The 19505-nt window shown below is 42.3% G+C and overlaps 1 protein-coding gene and 1 non-coding gene across 5 annotated transcripts in view; both read right to left on the bottom strand.

Annotated features, from left to right (window-relative positions):
* The window catches only part of Rps6ka5 (ribosomal protein S6 kinase A5), a 165121-nt gene that overhangs the window by 28719 nt on the left and 116897 nt on the right, over positions 1-19505 (bottom strand). For all 4 annotated transcript variants that reach the window (XM_045154318.1, XM_045154319.1, XM_045154320.1 and 1 more), the window contains 3 exons: positions 19092-19175; positions 16493-16596; positions 1912-2062 (listed from right to left, as the gene is read on the bottom strand). In XM_045154318.1, coding sequence (XP_045010253.1) covers positions 1912-2062; positions 16493-16596; positions 19092-19175 — 339 coding nt within the window. The remainder of the gene's footprint in view (positions 1-1911; positions 2063-16492; positions 16597-19091; positions 19176-19505) is intronic.
* Positions 3805-3910, bottom strand: LOC123462503. Its single transcript, XR_006638318.1, has one exon. It is a non-coding gene; the product is annotated as a U6 spliceosomal RNA (small nuclear RNA).

Here is a 19505-nt window from a genome sequence, read left to right as displayed (position 1 = left end):
GCCTGGGCTAGAGTGAAACCCTATCCCCCACCCCCCCAAAAAAGGATCAATTATTTCATCAAAGTTCTTTAGGTGATCTAGAAGAAAATTGCCCAGAAATAAGAACTAACTTTTTCACTTCAATACTAAGTGGTGAAAGTTGAGATTTGAACAGTTTCTTGACTGTCTAGTTAGTCTTCTTTCCTCTATGTGGATGTAATGATTTCCATTACAAGCATAAGGCTTGTGCTTGGCTACTGTATATACATGAAGAAAATCCTCCAGAGAAAAGGGACAATTTAAAAAGATGTTGCTAGCAGGATGCTTAATATAAAGTGAATGTTATTATAATCCTTCCCATCTTTGCTCCATTTATAGAAAAAAAAAACCCATTTAGTTCTTTACAAGTAGAACTCTGACCTTTCTATAAGTATCCCTATTATTTAAAGGTCAAAGCAACTAAGTGAATTAAAGATACTATTCTAACCTATCAAGAGGAGAAATACTTTTGGTTTATTTTTATTATTTATTTATTTGAAAGTGACAGAGAGAGACGGTGGGGGGGGGGGGTGGGAGAGAGAGAATGGGCGCGCCAGGGTCTCTAGCCACTGCAAACGAACTACAGACGCATATGCCCCCTTGTGCATCTGGCTAACATGGGTCCTGGGGAATCGAGCCTTGAACCGGGGTCCTTAGGCTTCACAGGTAAGCATTTAGCCACTAAGCCATCTCTCCATCCCGAGAAATACTTTTAATATGGAAGACATACTGCATACAAACACAGAAAACAATGGAGAAAAAGTTCTTAGAAAAATGATTAGGGACATTTTGTTTGAATAGTTTCTTGAGTTTTACTTACTAACAAGTAACAACAAATTTATGAGCCAAACTTATACATAAGACATTTGAAATGTTTTGTTGAGATAGTAATCTTTCCAGGCCATAGGAATTTATGCATTGAAATACTGAGGAGTTCCTTTTATTCTAAATGTATTTTTCAGTGCTATTGAACTTTCAAGTTGTTCAGTAATATTTTTTAAAATGATTATTCTGAGGCTAAAATAAATATGGCTCTTTTTCAAGCAGGGATATAAAAGATAGCCTTAATTTCCATGAGTACTTGTTTTTCTGTGCGTATATACATCTCTTTGTGTGATGCGCATGCTAAGGATGACACACAGGGCCTCAAACATGCCAGGTAAGTGTATTGCCACTGAGCTGTATACCTCAACCCTTTTTATATGCAAAAAGCAATAAAGAACCATACAAATCCACCACAAAGTGTCTTCCTTGTTTATGCTCTGTCCATTTGTTTGGAGATAATAACACAAATGTATAAAAGAATAAAAAACAAGTGGGTGACTCCTCAAGATCATTAATATTTAGATCATACTTGTTGACATAATTATTTAAAAAGCATATATAGGGCTGGAGAGATGACTAAATGGTTAAGGCACTTGCTTATGAAGCCTAAGTACCCAGGTTGGATTCCCCAGTACCTACATAAGAAAGTTGCACAAAGTGGTGCATGCATCTGGAGTTCATTTGCAGTAGATGGAGGCCCTGGTGCACCCATTCTCTTATCTGCTTGCCTCTCTCTGCTTGCAAATAACTAAATAAAAATGAAATATTTAAAAGGCATATATAGAGCCAGGAGTGGTGGTGCCTCTTTTAATCCCAGCACTTGGAAGGCTGAGGTAGGAGGATCACATAAGTTTGGGGTTAAGGAATGAGTTCCAGGTCAGCCTGGACTAAAGCGAGATGCTACATAGAAAAACAACAAAGCCCCTAAAAGTCATACGCATTACGGACTTTAGAAATCAAGGTCATGTTTCCCCAGGTTTAACCACTTAAAAAAACTAGCCAGCTAAATCAAACTTGACATTCTTCTTTCAAGGTTATGAAACCATCTGCCTGCTCAATGAATTTCACCTGAAAGAAGAGATGCTCTTTGATTTCATCTGCATCCCGGGGGCCACATCCCAACCTCTTCTTGGGATCTTTCATCAAAAGACGCTGAATCAGATCTTTAGCTAAAGCACTCATTTCCTGGGGATACGGTGGCTCACTTTTTAATATTCTCCTGTGGGCAGATAAAATGTGTTGTTAAAACAATCAGGGGATGAAGTTTCAGTGATAATATTTTTAGTGAAAAAAGTATGGTGAAATACTTTGAAATTGAGTTATATGTGAGAGAAAAATATTTAAGATGAGAATCCATGAAGTCAAGTTTCTAAAATGCACATAAACACAAATAAAAATGGATTATTTTTCAGTATAAATCAATCCTAATGGGAGACCATAATCCCGATTATTTTTCAGTATAAGTCAATATTAATGGGAGGCTATAACTCCAAATATAAGTTAAATTTAAAACGAAATTTAAAAAGGAGAACTTTAGGGTACATTAGACTTCCACCTTCCACTAGTAAATTAGATGCTCCAACTAAGACTTCATAACATAAATGACTCGTAACAAATTCAGTAACTGAATTAGGCGTTCAGATTTTAAAGATAAAAGAGAACTGTTATTTGCTCCCTCTCACTGTGAGCCAGCAAAGGGAGTGAAGAGGGAGGGCGTACAGAACACAGCTAATCAGAACCACCTGAAACTGGTCAGGTTTTGATGTCTCCAACCAGAGCCAGGCTTCTCCTGGGGGAAGAGTGTGCCCCATTCATTCTCCACCACAGCAGAGACAGGCAGGGCCTGTGAGGGGCGTGGAGCTCAAGGGACAGAGGGAAACACATTCATTAGAAAAAATTAGATCACCAAGTTTATTGATGAGAATTTATCTATGGTCACAGGAAAAAAAAAAATCAATCCAGTCCAAGTGGACCTTCTCCCCTTTTAAGAGCTAGGCCAATAATAAGAAAAATGAGAGACTGATTAAATTGAGAACCTCAAAACATGAAAATGAGCAGTCTTGTCATTATTCCGGCTTATGTAAGATTCTCTGTTGCAATACGTATTAACATGTAGTTTACAGCTGGAGATACAGCTTAGTGGCAGAGTGATTGCCTGGCATGCTTGAGGACCCAGGTTTAATCTCCAGTAGTACAAAACCAAGCCAAGTCAAACCACACCAAACCAGCAAAACCCTACAGGATGAAACCAGAAAGTAGATGTATGATAGGCAGAGTGGGGGCACGACCATTAACTTAGGTGTCCCCATGGAATTCAAGGTTGGTTCTGTAAGATGTAGGGAGTTAAACATTGAGTTTGTTCTTTAGTAGCTGTGTAACCTGTGAGATAATGCATCACTTTGTGCCTCAGTCTTGTTACTTATAAAATGGGAGTGACAACAATACCTACATCAAATGAGTATTACTAATGAAGACATATACATGCCTAGCACAGCACATGGCATTGGGCAAATAAGCGTGAGCTGTTAGCTGATGTACTCCTTCACGCTAAGGCAACCACGAAGTAGACAGACAGGGCAGAGAATCACACAGCCACTAGGAATGGATCTATAATTTTTGACAGATAATTATAGCAATTCTGTTAAAATCAAAGCTAATTCCACTTCCAACACTTCTGGGAACCAAAGAGAAGGATGGTAGGAACTCCTCTTGTGGATTATTTAACAGTCCCCCACTGCTCAGAGCTTGTAGGGCTTTCAGCCCTAGCAGAGACAGGCCTGTCTTCCGAGCACTACCAGACATACCTAAGAAAGAACTGAGGATCTTCTTTTTGGTTAGTTTTAAATTGACAATTTTCATGCATTAAGATAGATAATGTGATCATAATCCCCTCCCAGTGCTTTCTTATATACAACTCCTTTCAATGAATTCCTTTTCAACAAGACCCTTTTTTTTCCTTTACTATATATGGAACGTTTCACGGATTTGCATCTCGTCCTTGTGCAGGGGCCATGCTAATCTTGTCTGTAGCACTCCAGTTTTAGTATGTGCTGCCGAGGCGAGCAGCCCTCTTTTATTTGGATGACTTTCTCTTGCCCTCTTCCATCATTTACGTCGACATGTTGATGAGCTCCTTTTCGTGCAGGTCTTGTGGAGGTGGCGGCAGTCACCATGAAGTCATACTGTTACAGTCCCTTTGAAGCTGGAAGAGAGTGTCCCAGAGTGCGCCCCATCCTCTGGTTTTTACATTCTTGCTGTCCATTCTTCCACAATGTTTCCTGAGCCCTAGAGGGGATGTTATAGAGGTCTCAATTTGCATTAGGTACTTAACCTTCCCTCATTTTCAGCACTTTTGTGAGGATTTTTCTTTTTCTTTTCTTTCTTTCGTTTTTTTCGAGGTAGGGTCTCACTGTAGCCCAGGCTGACCTGAAGTTGACTATGGAGTCTCAGGGTGGCCTCGAACTCATGGCGATCTTCCTACCTCTGCCTCCCAAGTGCTGGGATTAAAAAGGCATGAGCCACCACGCCCGGCTGGATTTTTCTTTTTTATGGGGGGGGGGGAAGAATACTGGTGTGCCAGGGCCTCCTGCCACTGCAATCCAACTCCAGACTAGTGCACCACCTTGGGTACAAGTGTGACCTGGCACACTTGCATCACCTTGTGCGTCTGGCTTATGTGGGGTCTGGAAAGTCAAGCAGGGGTTCTTAGGCTTCGCAGGCAAGCGCCTCGACCGCCAGGCCGTCTCTCCATGTACTGTACTTGCTCACTTAGGATCTCTGCTCCTCACCATTTCAGCAAGTGGCCTGAAAATGGTGAACATTCTCACTGCACACCAATCAACTCCAGTGCTGTGACAGACAGACAGACAAAACCCACCTGACACAAATAAGGCACAAGATGGAGGATTTATTTTGGCTCACAGTTCCAGAAGTCTCAGTCCCTGGTTGACTGGCTTTTGTGGTGGGCCTGAGACAAGGATAACGTGTCAGGTTGGGGAATGTGTGATAAGCACAGCTGCTCAATTCATAGTGGCTGAGAAGCAGAGGAGGAGGAAGGGGTGAGGGGCAAGGCAGAACCTTCAAAGGCACGCCCCAGTGACCTACTGCCTCTAACAAGACTCAGTCTCACAGTTTCCTCCACCTCCCCAAACAACATAACCATCCGGAGTCCAACTGTTGACCCAGGAGTTGGCGGGAGACATTTTCTGGTTAAACTTTGACACATGGGGTGTGTGCTTCTATTTGCCTTCCAATCAAATGCTACAGTCCTCCCTAGTTCATGAATTTCTGGATTCTAGGCAATCCCAGAACCACGGGAGTACTTGTATGCCATGCATTTAGAAAGAGGCAGTAACACTCACTTGCTTTCAATTTGTGCCCAACACTAGAGGAACAGGTAGGCACTTTATGGGGTACTCACTCAACAGTACATTGTGCAGCTGCTGCTGATTTATGTTTTTGTACAAAGAGTTTGTAATCCGAGAATGCTTATAAAATTTAAACCTAAACTTAAATACAGAATTTATTCCTAGTCTGAGCACATCATACCAATGAAAAGGCTTTAAAAGACACACATCAAAATATGACCGGCCTCAGATCCACTGAGAGGAGAACAGTGTGGCGAGGGCGCCTGCATGCTTCTGCGCTCGGGCTCCGGGGTGGCACTGTACGCGGCTGCCACCTGCAAGGCTCCCTTCCCCCCAGCCACAGTCTACGCTGCATCTCCATTATGAACCGCCCTGACAACGTGGTCCCCAGGGAACCACACCTCCTCTGTCCTTTTACAGCAAATCTTCATACTGCTCACACATTTGGCGCAACTCCCTGATATGAATTTTCATGCATTTCTTTTGTATCTTCCCACACACTATATAAACTTTTCTTAGGACAACAACAGGCCTTCATATTACTCTTCCTCCTTAGGAGGAAAAACACCACTCAAATACTTGGCTGATTAAGGAAATCAACACTTTTATTGTCTTGTGGGCCTTTGTTTTGCAGCCCTTTATCTGAAATAAACATCTGCCAGACTAGGAAAGGAAACAGCCTCATGGGAATAAGTCTCCTCCTGAGGCAGCATGAAGCGACTTCCCAGTCACTGCGTACTTGACCTCAGCCCAACCTCGCTCGAAGGATGGTGTGGCGGTGAGAGTCAGGTGTTCCCTGTCAACCTACATTCCCAGCTGATGGAGATTCGGGAATTAACGCCTCCTGGAGGTGGTGTATTGACGGGAGCGGGCTTACAGGTGTTATAGCCACTTTCTCCCCACGCCAGTGTTTGGCACACTCACCTGTTCCTGTTGTCCACCTTATGTTGGCCAGGGGGTGATGTCCACCCTCTGCTCATGCCATTGTTTCCCCCTGCTATCATGCAGCTTCCCCTCAAGTCTGTAAGCCAAAATAAACCTCTTTTTCCCACAAGCTGCTCTTGGTTGGGTGATTTCTACCAGCAATGTGAACCTGACTGCAACAGTAAAATGGTACCGAGGAGTGGGGTTGCTGCTAGACACCTGACTGTGGCTTTGGCCTTTGGGAGCTGATTTTCAAGAGGAATGTGGGAGGATTTGAAACCTTGGACCAAGAGATGTCTTACAGTGCTGTTAAGTACAGCTTGATGGACTATTCTGGTCAGAGTTGAAAGACCTGAATGCAGTAAGAACTATAGACTGTGAGGTTTGGCTTATGAGGGTAGAGAAAGAGCTTTGCTTGGACTGGGCTAGCAATCTGTGTGAGAAGCTTGCTGTTATGCCCGTGTCCTGAGAAGTTGTGCAGGACTGGTTTGTGTAGAAATGAACTGGTGTGAGCAGAGGGATATGGCACAGAAAAAAAAAAAAAATCTTTGGGTGAACTGCTGCCCGTTCAGCTGCAGTTGAGAGATTACAACCTTGAGACTGGGCCAGCAGACTTGCACTGAGGCAACAGGAAGAATGTAGACTCTTGTGAAGGGGCCTGAGTTGCTCAAGGAGTCCTGTTCTTCAAAGTCTGCTTTACTCCCCCGTGGATTAACAAACTGGCGCCCTACCTGGTATTATGGAGTACAAGAAATACAGGAAAGAGAGGGTCACTGAGTTTGCAACACGGTCCTGTGTTTTGGAAACAGCCACAGGCAATGTGTAGAAGGTTTGCTGGATGCCTGCATACAGACCCCTATGGGGCCATGAGGATGAACTGTGGATTGCAGTGGAGACCCAGTGGAGATGCCAGGGCCATGAGATGGCGGCCAGGGAGAGGCGCTGGCCCCAATGAAGCTTTCCAGGACTGTGAGTAGCCTAGCTGGAGGGGCAGAATTGAAACTCCAGAAACTTATTGCTGGTTAGAATTATCAGACTTGGAGATTTGTCACTTACTAGAGTTGCTGGACTTGGAGCTACAGAGTTTGATGTTTTCCCTGGTTGTTTTAAATCATGTATTATTCGAGTATTTCTTTGCTATAGCCAATGTCATCTTTTGCAGTGTGAGTGCTTATTCTGTGCCATTATGTTTTTTTTTGAGGTTATTTTTTTGGTATTATGACTCAGTTAAAAGATCTTGGTCTATGGGGATGTATGAACATCACTGGAATTAACTATGGGGAATTTTAACGTTGTATGAATGCATTGCATTTTATATCACGTATGGGTGTCAGTTTATGGGGGCCAGGGGTGGAATGTGGTGTCCCCCATAAACTTAGGTGTTCTGAATGCTAGGTTCCCAGCTGATAGAGATTTGGGAATTAACACCTCCTAGAGACAGTGCATTGTTGGGGATGGACTTATGGGTGTTATCCCCAGTTTCCTCAAGCCAGTGTTTGGTATACTCTCCTGTTCCTGTTGTCCACCTTATGTGGGCCAGGGGGTGACGTCCACCTTCTGTTCATGCCATTGTTTTCCCTTGCCATCATGGAGCTTCTCCTTGAGTCTGTAAGCCAAAAACAATCTCTTTATTCCCACAAGCTGCTCTTGGTTGAGTAATTCTACCAGAAATGCGAACCTGACTGCAACAGATGGCTTAGCAGTGAAGGCACTTGCCCGTGAAGACAAAGGACTCAGGTCCAGTTCCCCAGGATATACGTAAGCCACATGCACTAGGTGGTACATGCATCTGGAGTTCATTTGCAGCAGCTAAAGACCCCGGCACATCTATTCTCTCTTTCTATCTGTCTCTTCCTCTCTCTCTTAAACTTAAAAAGAAAAACCAACCTCGCAGTGGCACTGAGCCCTTGCATCCAGCTGCCTACTCATCAGGGTTTATGAATTTATCCAGGGAGTAATGTGGGTGGCTTCTCAGTGCCGACGCTGGCACACAGTGGTGCCCTGCTGAGCAGGGGCATGGGTGCAGCTCCCTCAGTGTGCCCTCCTTCAGCCACAGCGCTGGCTTCCCAGGAAGAGTGCTCTGGACCATCACTTCTTTTGGGTGTCCTGGAGTCTTCCTGGGTCCCTGCAACCTGTGCTTCCCTCCGCCATAGCAGTTCACCCCAAAGCAAGCTTCTCTGGCACCTGTTTTTGCAGAATCTGTGTTGTCCCTCAAAGTCACTCCATAACTTCAATGAGTCTCCAGAGAATGTTTTTCATGAGGTAATAGTTACACATATCATACTGATGTTTTAGTTAACTTTCCTGGAAGCTATCTGACCATATAAAATGATCCTAGAGGTTACATTGCTTAGTAATAACAAAGCCATCTTAGTCTACGTGTGCATGGTGATGTTCAAACAACACACTTCAAACCATATCCCTGTCAGCATTCCCCTTTCACAGACGACATCTTGCTTTTCTTTTGTGCCCAGCAAACTGCCAAGGTCTCCTACTCACTTCCTGCAAAGCCATCTGACAGGTTCCTACTCCTGCCACTGCTTTTGACACCCAAGAAGAAAGGCCCTGTTCCCTTTATAGTGAAGGGAGCCTAAGGTATATGATTGTCTATGCTGAAAAGAGCTTTCTGTTTTTCTTTCAATGTAGAGAAACTTCTCTTGTAAGTGGTAGATATTACCTAGCATTGCCAGGGTTTCCCTAGTCTACCGCGCTGCAATGCTTGAGCCTCCTCCCAGACCCTGCTGGGTCACTGGAGGGCCTGGCTTGGCGGGTATGTCTGAGCGCACCTTGCTTTCTGGGCTGGCACAGGCCTCTTCTCAGACCCCGCTGGGTCACTGGAGGCCCTGGCAGATATGTCTGAGCGCACCTTGCTTTCTGGGCTGCGCACGGGCTGATTCTCACTGTTCTTCCTATGGCTCTTACTGGCGAATCTCTTCCCTGTCCTCTTCCTCCTTCACTCTTCAGCTCATCAATGCTCTTGCAGCTCTTTCTTCTTAGCACTCTTACTGCATCAGAGTACCTTTCCCTACCAGGGTGAGGTGAAGGTGATAGGACAGGGGACAGAGCCAAGTGGCTGCATGACACTGCAAGGCAGTGTTTTAGAGCCCACAGCAGAGGATAACGCAAAGAAATTGCTGAGCTGACGTGACAAGATTCATAGTACAGGAGCAAGATTCTCAACCAAAAAGAAGAGGCCTTGGTGGTAGTGGGGGTTGTGGAGCAATAGAGAACCATAGCTCATGAGAAACAGCAGGTCACTCCCAAATCCTGGGGAGTTCTGAATGCAGGCTACTGCTTCCCCCCAGTCCTTTCCAGAATGTCGGAGGCTGGCCTTTTAGGACTTCAGGTGGAAGCAAGATTTATGGTGGTGGTGGTAGGGCATATGGGGTGGCACAGTGCCAGCACAGGGACACCATCCTAGAAGCAGCAGGCTGCCAGGTCTTAGGTGCAGCACCGCCAGCTCAAGGGGAAACAAGGAAACAGAACTGGGTGGGTGGTGGTTTTGATGGACTGCCTCCAAGGCTGGTAGGATTATTCTGGGCTTTTATTTAGGGTTCAAATGTCCATGCCACACACTGAGGGAGTGCCTCAGGGCAATTAAGACCACCACAGCTGCGCTCATCCCTGGCCTCATGTGCTGTGTAGGCGAAGCAAGAGTGCAAAGAACGATGGTGTGTGCTAAGACAGGGCCACTTCCCTCAGGTTCCTGTCCCTGTTCTTGGAGGCCAGTCTCAAGCAGATGCAGCTGTGAAGATGAGTGGTGATGCTCAGGGATGGTGCAACGTGCTAAGGCACTGTTGTAACTAGCCAGACACTATGGGAAGAAAAGATACTGATGTGGAGTTCAGAGGTGCCTGCAATGAGGAAGAGGGGAAAAAGTGAACAGCAAGTTGAGAATCAAGAACTTCTGATAAAGGATTTTATCATAAAGACCAAGATGAGAGGAAAGCCAAGGAAAAAGTCAGTTTGGCCTATTCTGAAAATAAGGTAAAGGGAATGGGACATAATTATTCTGTACATAACTCCAAAAGTGAGACATCTATAACCAAACGATATTTTATTTTTTTATTGTTTTGTTTATTTATTTGAGAGCGACAGAGAGAAAGAGGCAGATAGAAATAGAGAGAATGAATGGGCACGCCAGGGCTTCCAGCCACTGCAAACGATCTCCAGATGCGTGTGCCCCCTTGTGCATCTGGCTAACATGGGTCCTGGGAAATCGAGCCTCGAACCGGGATCCTTAGGCTTCACAGGCAAGTGCTTAACCGCTAAGCCATCTCTCCAGCCCTAAACAATATTTTAAATCATAAATGAACTGAAGATGATCACTGAGAAACCAACCTGGGGAAAGTACAGAAAAAAACTCCCACAGAATTCCCGTGTTAATTTTGTACTCAGAAGAACGTAGTCATACAAAATCATTATGTTAAAATGTTTATCTCTAAAGAGAAAAGGTCTTTGGAAGAAGGACAATAATAAATTAATTTCCTAAACCAGGAATTAGTAATCTTTTGCATCAAGGGCCAATGGCAGGAAGACTTTGTAGCTGTTTCTAACAGTCACTGTTCACCTTTATATTAGTAGCCCCGTAGCAGACAGCTTCAGGTTCACTGAGATGAACTTCTAGATCAGGCACATTTATGGAGGAAGGGATATTTATTGAAGCTTACAGATCCAGGGGAAGTTCCATAATGGCAGAAGAAGCTGGCCTGCCTTCACAGGCCCAAGCAGAGAGAGAGAGAAGCACAAGCCTAAAGCCAAAAGCTATAGCACACTTCAGGGACTCCTGCTAGGAACACTTTGCATATTTTTAGATTGAAATCTGAAACCCACCACCACACCTTAAGATCACCCAGTGACATTGCCTCCAGACAGGTGGCTGCAGAAGCAAACTACAAACAATAAAGAACTGAATATATTGGGGCTATCTATTCTATTCCAACCACCACACCCCTTAAGAGTGCGATGTGGCTAGGGGCGTCTCTCACTAGGAGAGAACTTGCCACAAGCATGTGAGGTCCTGGGTTCAACCCCTGGTACTGAAAAAAAAAATAGAAAATGCTTTTCTTAAAAATCCCTGCTATATGGTAATGAGGACGAGATGCCGCTTTCATGATGAGGTTATGAAATATCCCGTCATTCTAGCAAACTAAACATTGTCTTCCCAACTCACATGCTTAGACGAAGTAAGTTGCCATGTCAGAGGGGCGCAGAAGGCTAGGGCTGTCTTCAGTTACCAGCCAGCACAACCCCACAGAGACTTTAAGATGTGTTTGCCAGGCTGGAGAGATGGTTAAGTGATTAAGATGTGTTTGCTATTTCAAGCCGTTAAGTTTTGGAGTAATTTGTTACCTGGCAGTGGATAACAGAACATTAACAGAGCCAGACAATACATATTTTTAGTTTTGCAAACTATATGGTCTCTGTGATCATGATTCAACTATGCTGTTGTAGCACAAAAACTGCCAGAGAAAATATGCGAATACATGAGCACGGCTGTGATCTAATAAAACTTTTATTGATGGACACTGAAATTTAAATTTCATATAATTTTCCTATCACGAAATATTCTTGTTCTTTTGATTACTTAAAGAATATAAAAAGCATTCTTAACTCAAACCAAACCAGCAGCAGAATAATTCGCCTGCAGGCCACAGCTGGCTGACCACTGACCTCAGCAGAACTAAGTAGAGCTCTGTTTCCTAGCATCACAGCCACCCATTGGGATCAGTAAGAAACTGATTCCAGGACTCCCACCAATACCAAGATCCCTTATGTAAATGATGCTGTATTTATATACAATGCATGCACATCCTCCCATATACTTGCAAACTCCTTCAAGTTACTTCTAACACTAATAAGATGTCAATGCTGTGTAGTTGTTGTATATACTTAGGAGATGCCCATAAAATGTCTAAACATACTGCAGATGCAGACACTGTAGGTCTAATTATAGAAAACATGGAGAGTCTCGGGGTGGCAAGGCGGGTAATACACAAGTGCAAGAGAAAAATGAGGACCAAGTACTGTGGAAGACAGGAGGCTAGAGGAGGGCATGCCTACCATCACTGCCTTCACGTGGACTCAGCGCACTCCCTGGTGTACAGCAAACTCTTTGTGCTCAAACACTTTGGATCTATGATTGGTGAAATCTGAGGACGTGGAATGTGCATTTACGGAGGACTGCTTGTACTGATAACACTTAGGTATAGGTCTGAAGTTATACAATCTTATGTCTACAACAATGCAATGAAAAATTAACAAGGCACATTTTATTGATGGAAGATAAAATGTGGTATAATCAACATTTCATGGCAAATACTTCCTCCGTTTCAAAGGCAAAGACAGCAAGACAAAGAAACACCTCGTGTGAGAAGATGGAACATCAGGAAATACAGCTTCTATGTCCTGACTAGAGGTGAGGTGAGGTCTTCAAAGGCCTGGTCTTGAAGTCAAGAGCGCCTTTCAATTCTTCTGATTTGAATAGCTGGGATTATAGGTATGGGCCACCACAACCCACCTGAGACATTTTCAAACTGTCAAAAATATCCATCTTAGGGCTGGAGAGATGGCTTAGCAGATAAGGTGCTTGCCCACAAAGCCTAAAGACCTAGGTTCAACTCCCCAGGACCCATGTAACCCAGATGCATGTGGCTGGAGGCCCTAGAAATCCATATTCTTTCTCTCTAATAAGTAGAAAATATTTTTTTAAAACTTAAAAAATATAAATACATAAAATTATATCTAGAATTTTTCAAAACAAGTATAATTTTAACTTGATCTTAAAATATTCCTGCTCACCTAACTCTGGCATTAAGATAAAATACAGAGACATTATTTGCTTTTGAGTCTGTTCATTAAGAAGCCTATTTTACTATTTTATTTTAATGAAGTACAATGGGTGCACTATAAATGCATACATGTGAAGTGTACCGTTTGGTAAGGTTACACACATACACACACTTGTGAAAACATGACCAAAATGAAGACAGTGAAGAAACCCAACACCTTCCGAAGTTTTCTTCTCATGTTCTCTGTGAGTTTCCATTGCCTTCGTCCTGAGCTGAGCACTGTGGATGTTACTATAGGTGAGTTTGCACTTCACAGAACTGGAATTACAGTGAAGACTCTACTGTCTGGTTTCTTTCACATACAGGGTTATTTTGAGGGTTCATCCAAGTTATTGCTGTATTAATATATCACACATTTTTTTGTTTGGTTTTTCGAGGTAAGGTCTCACTCTGGCCCAGGCTGACCTGGAATTCACTATGTAATCTCAGGGTGCCCTTGAACTCACAGCAATCCTCCTACCTCTGCCTCCTGAGTACTGGGATTACAGGTGTGCACCACCACGCCCAGCTCATACATCATACAATTTTTTTTGGGGGGGGGTTTACGAGGTAAGGTCTCACTCTAGTTCTGGCTGACCTGGAATTCACTGTCTCAGGGTGGCCTTGAATTCATGGTGATACTCCTACCTCTGCCTCCCAAGTGCTGGGATTAAAGGTGTGTGCCACCACACCGAGCTCATACATCATACATTTTTATTGCTATGTAGTTCTCCATTTGTATGGATAAACCACAAATTTGTTTAATTGCTTACTTGTTGGCAGGTATCTGGGTTATTTCCAAGTTTTGGTTTTTACAAGTAAATTTGCTGTAAACATTTGCTATACAGGTTTTTGGATGGACAGGTTTGGTCTTTCTTGGCAATTAGCCTAGGAGGAGAATGGCTCGTATAGTAGGTGATGTTTCAGTTCAGACACTGCCGGTCGCCAAAGCTGCCGCACTAGTTAGCCTCTCCCGCAGAGTATAAGGCAGTAATTGTGCTGCACACCTTACTAACAGCACGTGAGTAGCCTTTTACCTCCCTGAGGCAAACAGCGCACTCGTCTTTTCTTGGGGTTCTAGAGTTCTGTTCATATTCTGGATAGCAGACATTTATTAGATATGACTTAAAATGTCACTTCAGTTAGAGGCTTTTCTTTTCATTTTTCTTACCAGTTGAAGAAGTCTTTGACTTTGATGCAGGCTAGTTGATCACTATTTCCTGTCCCGGACTGTTGTAGTGGGTCCTACCTAAGAAACCTTTACCTTTCCCAGGGCCACCTTGCTCCAGAAGCTTTGTGTAGCTTTTACATTTAGGCCAACTTGTCTTGGTAAATCTTGTCTCAGTCAACTTTTCTCTATGGTACAAAATACTTATTGAAGTTTGTTCTCCCTATCTGAATAGCCAATAGTTCTCACACCATTTGTTGAAAAAGATCTCTTCATTTTCCACTAAGGTAACTTTTCACTTCTCTTAAAATCTGTTTATAGGGCTGGAGAGATGGCTTAGCGGTTAAGTGCTTGCCTGTTAAGCCTAAGGACCCTGGTTCGAGGCTCAATTCCCCAGGACCCACATTAGCCAAATGGCACAAGAGGTGCACACATCTGGAGGTACTTTGCAGTGGCTAGAGGCCCTGGCATGCCCATTCTCTATCTATCTGTCTGTCTGTCTGTCTGTCTGTCTGTCTGCCTCTTTCTCTGTCTGTTGCTCTCAAATAAATAAATAAATAACAAAAAATTTTTAAAAAGTCTGTTTATACATACATAAGTCTATTTCTGGATTCTTTATTCTGTCCTGTTTTTCTTTTCCCCTCTGTCCCTCCCTTTCTTCATCTCTCCCTTCTTTCCTTTTCCTTTTTTAACTCCCCCTCCCCTTCTGTCTGTCTGTCTTTCTCTTTGAGACAGATATTCACTATATAGTTTTGGCTGGCTTGGAACTCACTACATTAACCAGCCTGGCTTCATATTTGCAATGATCTCCATGCCTCAGCCTCCCAAGTGCTGACAGTACAAGCATGTGCTCCCATATCCAGCATCTACCTGCCAATCTTGATACCAACACCACAGTGTGTGATTACTCTAGCTTGTGATAGGTATTGAAATCAACTTTTCTCCCTCTTCAAAAGTGATCAGGGGCTGGAGAGATTGCTTAGTGGTTAAGCACTTGCCTATGAAGCCTAAGGACCCCAGTTTAAGGCTTGATTCCTCAGGTCCATGTAAGCCAGATGCATGCCTCTGGAGTTCGTTTGCAGTGGCTGGAGGCCCTGGCATGCCCATTCTCTATCTATCTGCCTCTTTCTTTCTCTCTCTCTTTGTTGCTCTAAAATAAATAAAAAGTGACTGGGCTAGTCTAAGACCTCTGCATTTTCATATAAATATTACAATCAGGTTGTCAATTTCTGCCAAGTAAAGAAAGAGAAATGGCCAGCTTTAACTGTCATCACATTGAACCTGTAGATCAATCTGCAGAACAGTAACAACTGTGTCAAGTAGTTTCTTCATGTATGTTTTCAACAGGAGACTTAACACTTCTGCAAATCTCTGGACTCCTGTGGGTGCATCTCTGACACTCTAGCTTAAGCTTTAACTGTCTAGGTCATCCCAGACGGTCAGTCTCACTTCCTCAACTCTACATGGGTTGCTCCTCCCCAGTGGCAGGCTGGAAACTCTCTTAAGATAGTCAGGGTACATCTTGTTTATTTTCTGTTTCTCAAGACCATTGTCCTTCATTGCCAGATGTCCAATGACTTAAAAAAAACTATTTCGCATATCTTTCCCATTCCACCTTCATTAGAAGTAGACTTCAATTTTTTACTGTATCAAGTCTGTCCTCATTGTTAGAAGATTCAAGTAAAACAATTAGTACAATGCTCATGACTATCCACTTATATGTTGGTGAGCTCATTTCATTCTACAAATAGTTACTGAAATCTACATAGTAAGTATAAGAATCAAAGCCAAGCCAGGCATGGTGGCACATGCCTTTAATCCCAACACTTGGGATGCAGAGGTAGGAGGACTGTTGTGAGTTCGAAGCTACTCTGAGACTACATAGTGAATTCCAGGTCAACTGTGGTATCTGCTATGAATAAACAATGAGATAAAAACCTACAAGAGGGTAATTTCATAGTGTTTGTTTCTATTGCACCCACATCTCTGAACTGAAAAATATAATTACTGTTTATTCATGTTAAAGTCACAAAGAAATTACATGATGTATACAGTGTGCCCAACTTCTCAACATATGTTATACTTGTAGAATAAGATGATAATATGCTAAGTGCTTTGGGGTCCATATAAATTATGACACTACCCTTATGAGACAGACTTAAGACCTAACTCAGAACATAAAATATAGAAATAGAAAGGTTATATATCTACATCAGTATGAGTACAGATGGTAATCTATCACTTAAGCATAATTTTATATATATCCCTATCAAAGATTATTGTTTACATCAGGCTAATTGCAAAATGTGATCTGCTCCTTTGAGAGAATGATACATGTGCTTTGTAAAATTAAGTCTTACCTAGATATCTCAGCTTGAGAATTTTTTTCTCCATCAACAGTGAAAGGAGAAGCTCCAGTGAGTAATTCATACATTAGAACACCTAAACTCCACCAGTCAACTGCCTATAAAACAGCAAGAATGTCATTTTGTAGACTTAGCAACTGAAGTCTGTTTTATAAGAAAACTGAACAAAACAAAGCTATATATTTGAAAAAATATTTAACATTTTTTGCAGCTTTTTTTGAGCAAAAAATATGAGATTGGCACATATATGTTCGCATATATAAGAAAGACATTTAGAGAACAAATATTTAGGTACCCTGAGAAGAGAAAGTGTTTTGATTATTTTCTAAATGATTTAGCTTTATCACAACTAATTTAAATTGAAATCACATTTAAAACTTTTTAGGTAAGTGAAATCTTTGAACTTATGGGGAAAAAAAAACAATCAGCACTTTTATTAAGTATCCAGTCCCAAAGGAAAAAATTAAAAATATCATGCAGAGTATCTCTGTTTCATAGCTCCCTAAATTAATTTCTCATGTAGAACATCAAACGAATGGGAAGATTTAAAACACAAGAAAATAAAATGTTCTCTAAACTGGAAACCTATTTATGATAATAATTTTCTCAACACAGAGGACAGTGAATTACATATAGCTTAAAGAACTTTGACAATTGTATTTATGCGTCTAGAGCTGATTTAAAGAAAATACAGAACACTGAAACACAGAGGAGAATATGGTAGACTGAAATCACAAGAGAAAATGTATTTATTCACTGCCTCCTTCCTGTCTGGCACTGGAGTGAGCACTTGGCACACCTTACCTCATTTAACCCACTTCAAGTTTGTCTGGCTATTCTATAGTTAAGAAAGAGTATTTAGCCAGGCATGGTGACACACGCCTTTAATCCCAGAACTGAGGAGGCAGATAAAGGAGGATCGCCATGAGTTCAAGGCCACCCTGAGAATGCATAGTGAATTCCAGGTTAGCCTGGGCTAGAGCGAGACCCTACCTCAAACAAACAAACAAACAACAACAACAAAAAAAAAAAACCAAACAGGGCTGGAGAGATGGCTTAGTGGTTAAGGCGCTTGCCTGAGATGCCTAAGGACCCATGTTCAACTCTCCAGATCCCACATTAGCCAGACCCACAAAGGTAAAGCAAGCACAAGGTTGCACATGCCCACTAGGTGGCACAGGCATCTGGCGTTCGATTTCAGTGGCTGGGGCCCTGGCCTGCCAATTCTCTCTCTGTCTCTTTCTGAAATGAAATTTAAAAAACAAACAAACAAGAAGGCTGGGGAGATGGCTTAGAGGTTAAGGCACTTGCCTGAGAAGCCTAAGTACCCAGGTTCAATTCCCCAATATCCACATAAGCCAGATGTACAAGGTTGCACAGTGGCTAGAGGTCCTGTCATGCCTATTCTTTTTCTCTCTAACAAATAAATAAATAACATATTTTTAAAAGAGAAGATTTAATGACTAACTGTACTGTGGGCCTAGCTATGCATAAGTTCTAGGAGTAATGTAACGTTTCTTATTTGAAAATTGGCTCCATTAGATCTTAATAAGTAACTTTTAAATTTGGACAGTTACAAATTCCTATCATATTATATATCTTCTATAATTTCCCTTTAGCACATGCACAGGGAAGAAAAAAGGCAAAAAATAAGCTTTTTAGAAGGTTAGGAAAACGAACAGGATCTCGAATGCAGAATTTTCCTTTTTAAGGTGAAAAAAGTTTATTTTTGTTGGAGAGATAACAAAGTCATCAAGATCAAGTTAAAATCAGACATTTGGAATAAATATGAGTGGTTCTCCTTCCAGTGGCCTCTCAATGTTCCACCAGGAGGATTTACTAGCTAAAAGTGGCACATACAATCATGTTTCTGTCTATTTTTTTTATATATTTTTTCAAGGTAGGGTCTCACTGTAGCCCAGGCTGACCTGAAATGCCCTCTAACTCTAGTTGGCTTTGAATTCATGGCAATCCTCCTACCTTGGCCTCCGGAGTGCTGGAATTAGAGGTGTGTGCCACCATGCCTGGCTTATGTTCCTGTTTATTTTTCTGCAGAAATCAACTATGCCAATAAAGTACTGTCCAAAATCGTTCCTTGTGACTCAGACAGGAGCCACATACACAGCTTGTCTAGTGACACCTTTGCAATTATATTTGGGCCAATTGTGCCCTAAAAGACCAAAGTCCCATGTAATACAAAAAGAATTATTTTTTAAAACACAGTTATAGTTGGTACCTTGCTCTTCTAAGAGGCTCTTTTAAGAAATCATTTGAAGAATTCTTTTTGAGGTCTTGATTCTACCAGTAGTGTTACTTTATAAATCAAACAAAAATCTTCACTAATGAAACCTTCAGAAATGTAAAATCTAGTCCACAATTAAATTTTCTATTTTACTTTTTCTCCAAAATGCTAGGACTCATAATGTGTTCAGAAATACAAAACACAGGAGAGAAACAAATGAAGGTAAGAAAACACCAAGAAGAGGGCTCTGAGGAAGAGTCTGTACCTGAAGTTACTGACTGGGATCTTAATTTTACTGCGCATTGAACATTTTATGGGAAAATATATAGGAGGTATAAAAGTAGAACATACCTTGTCATGTCCTGAATCTCCCCCTCTGACAATGTCTGGTGCCATGTACTCAATAGTTCCACAAAAGGAATAAGCTCTTTCGGTCTTGAACAAACAGACAAAAAAAAGGGACTTGATTTCAAGCTAGCATGACAAGTGTCAACAGGAGAAAGTCAACAGCACATGTGGACAGTCACGATGCCCTGCAGCAGCAAAGCAGTGCTCAAGCCTGCCCGCAGACCTCTTCACTGGGGCAGACGTCTCACAGAACAGAGCTGGGCACCCATCCTCTCAGACAGACTTCTCCTGCCTGAAACTACCTCACTCATTCACCCACCCACCCACCCATCCATCAACCCACCCACCCACCTGTTACTCCATTTATTAGTGCTTCTTTTCATTTTGTTTGTTTGGAGGCATGAACATTTAGGTTAT

Source organism: Jaculus jaculus, chromosome 7, assembly GCF_020740685.1.
Source record: "Jaculus jaculus isolate mJacJac1 chromosome 7, mJacJac1.mat.Y.cur, whole genome shotgun sequence".
NCBI classification, from domain to species: Eukaryota; Metazoa; Chordata; class Mammalia; order Rodentia; family Dipodidae; genus Jaculus; species Jaculus jaculus.
This window is presented reverse-complemented; position numbering and strand designations above follow the sequence as displayed.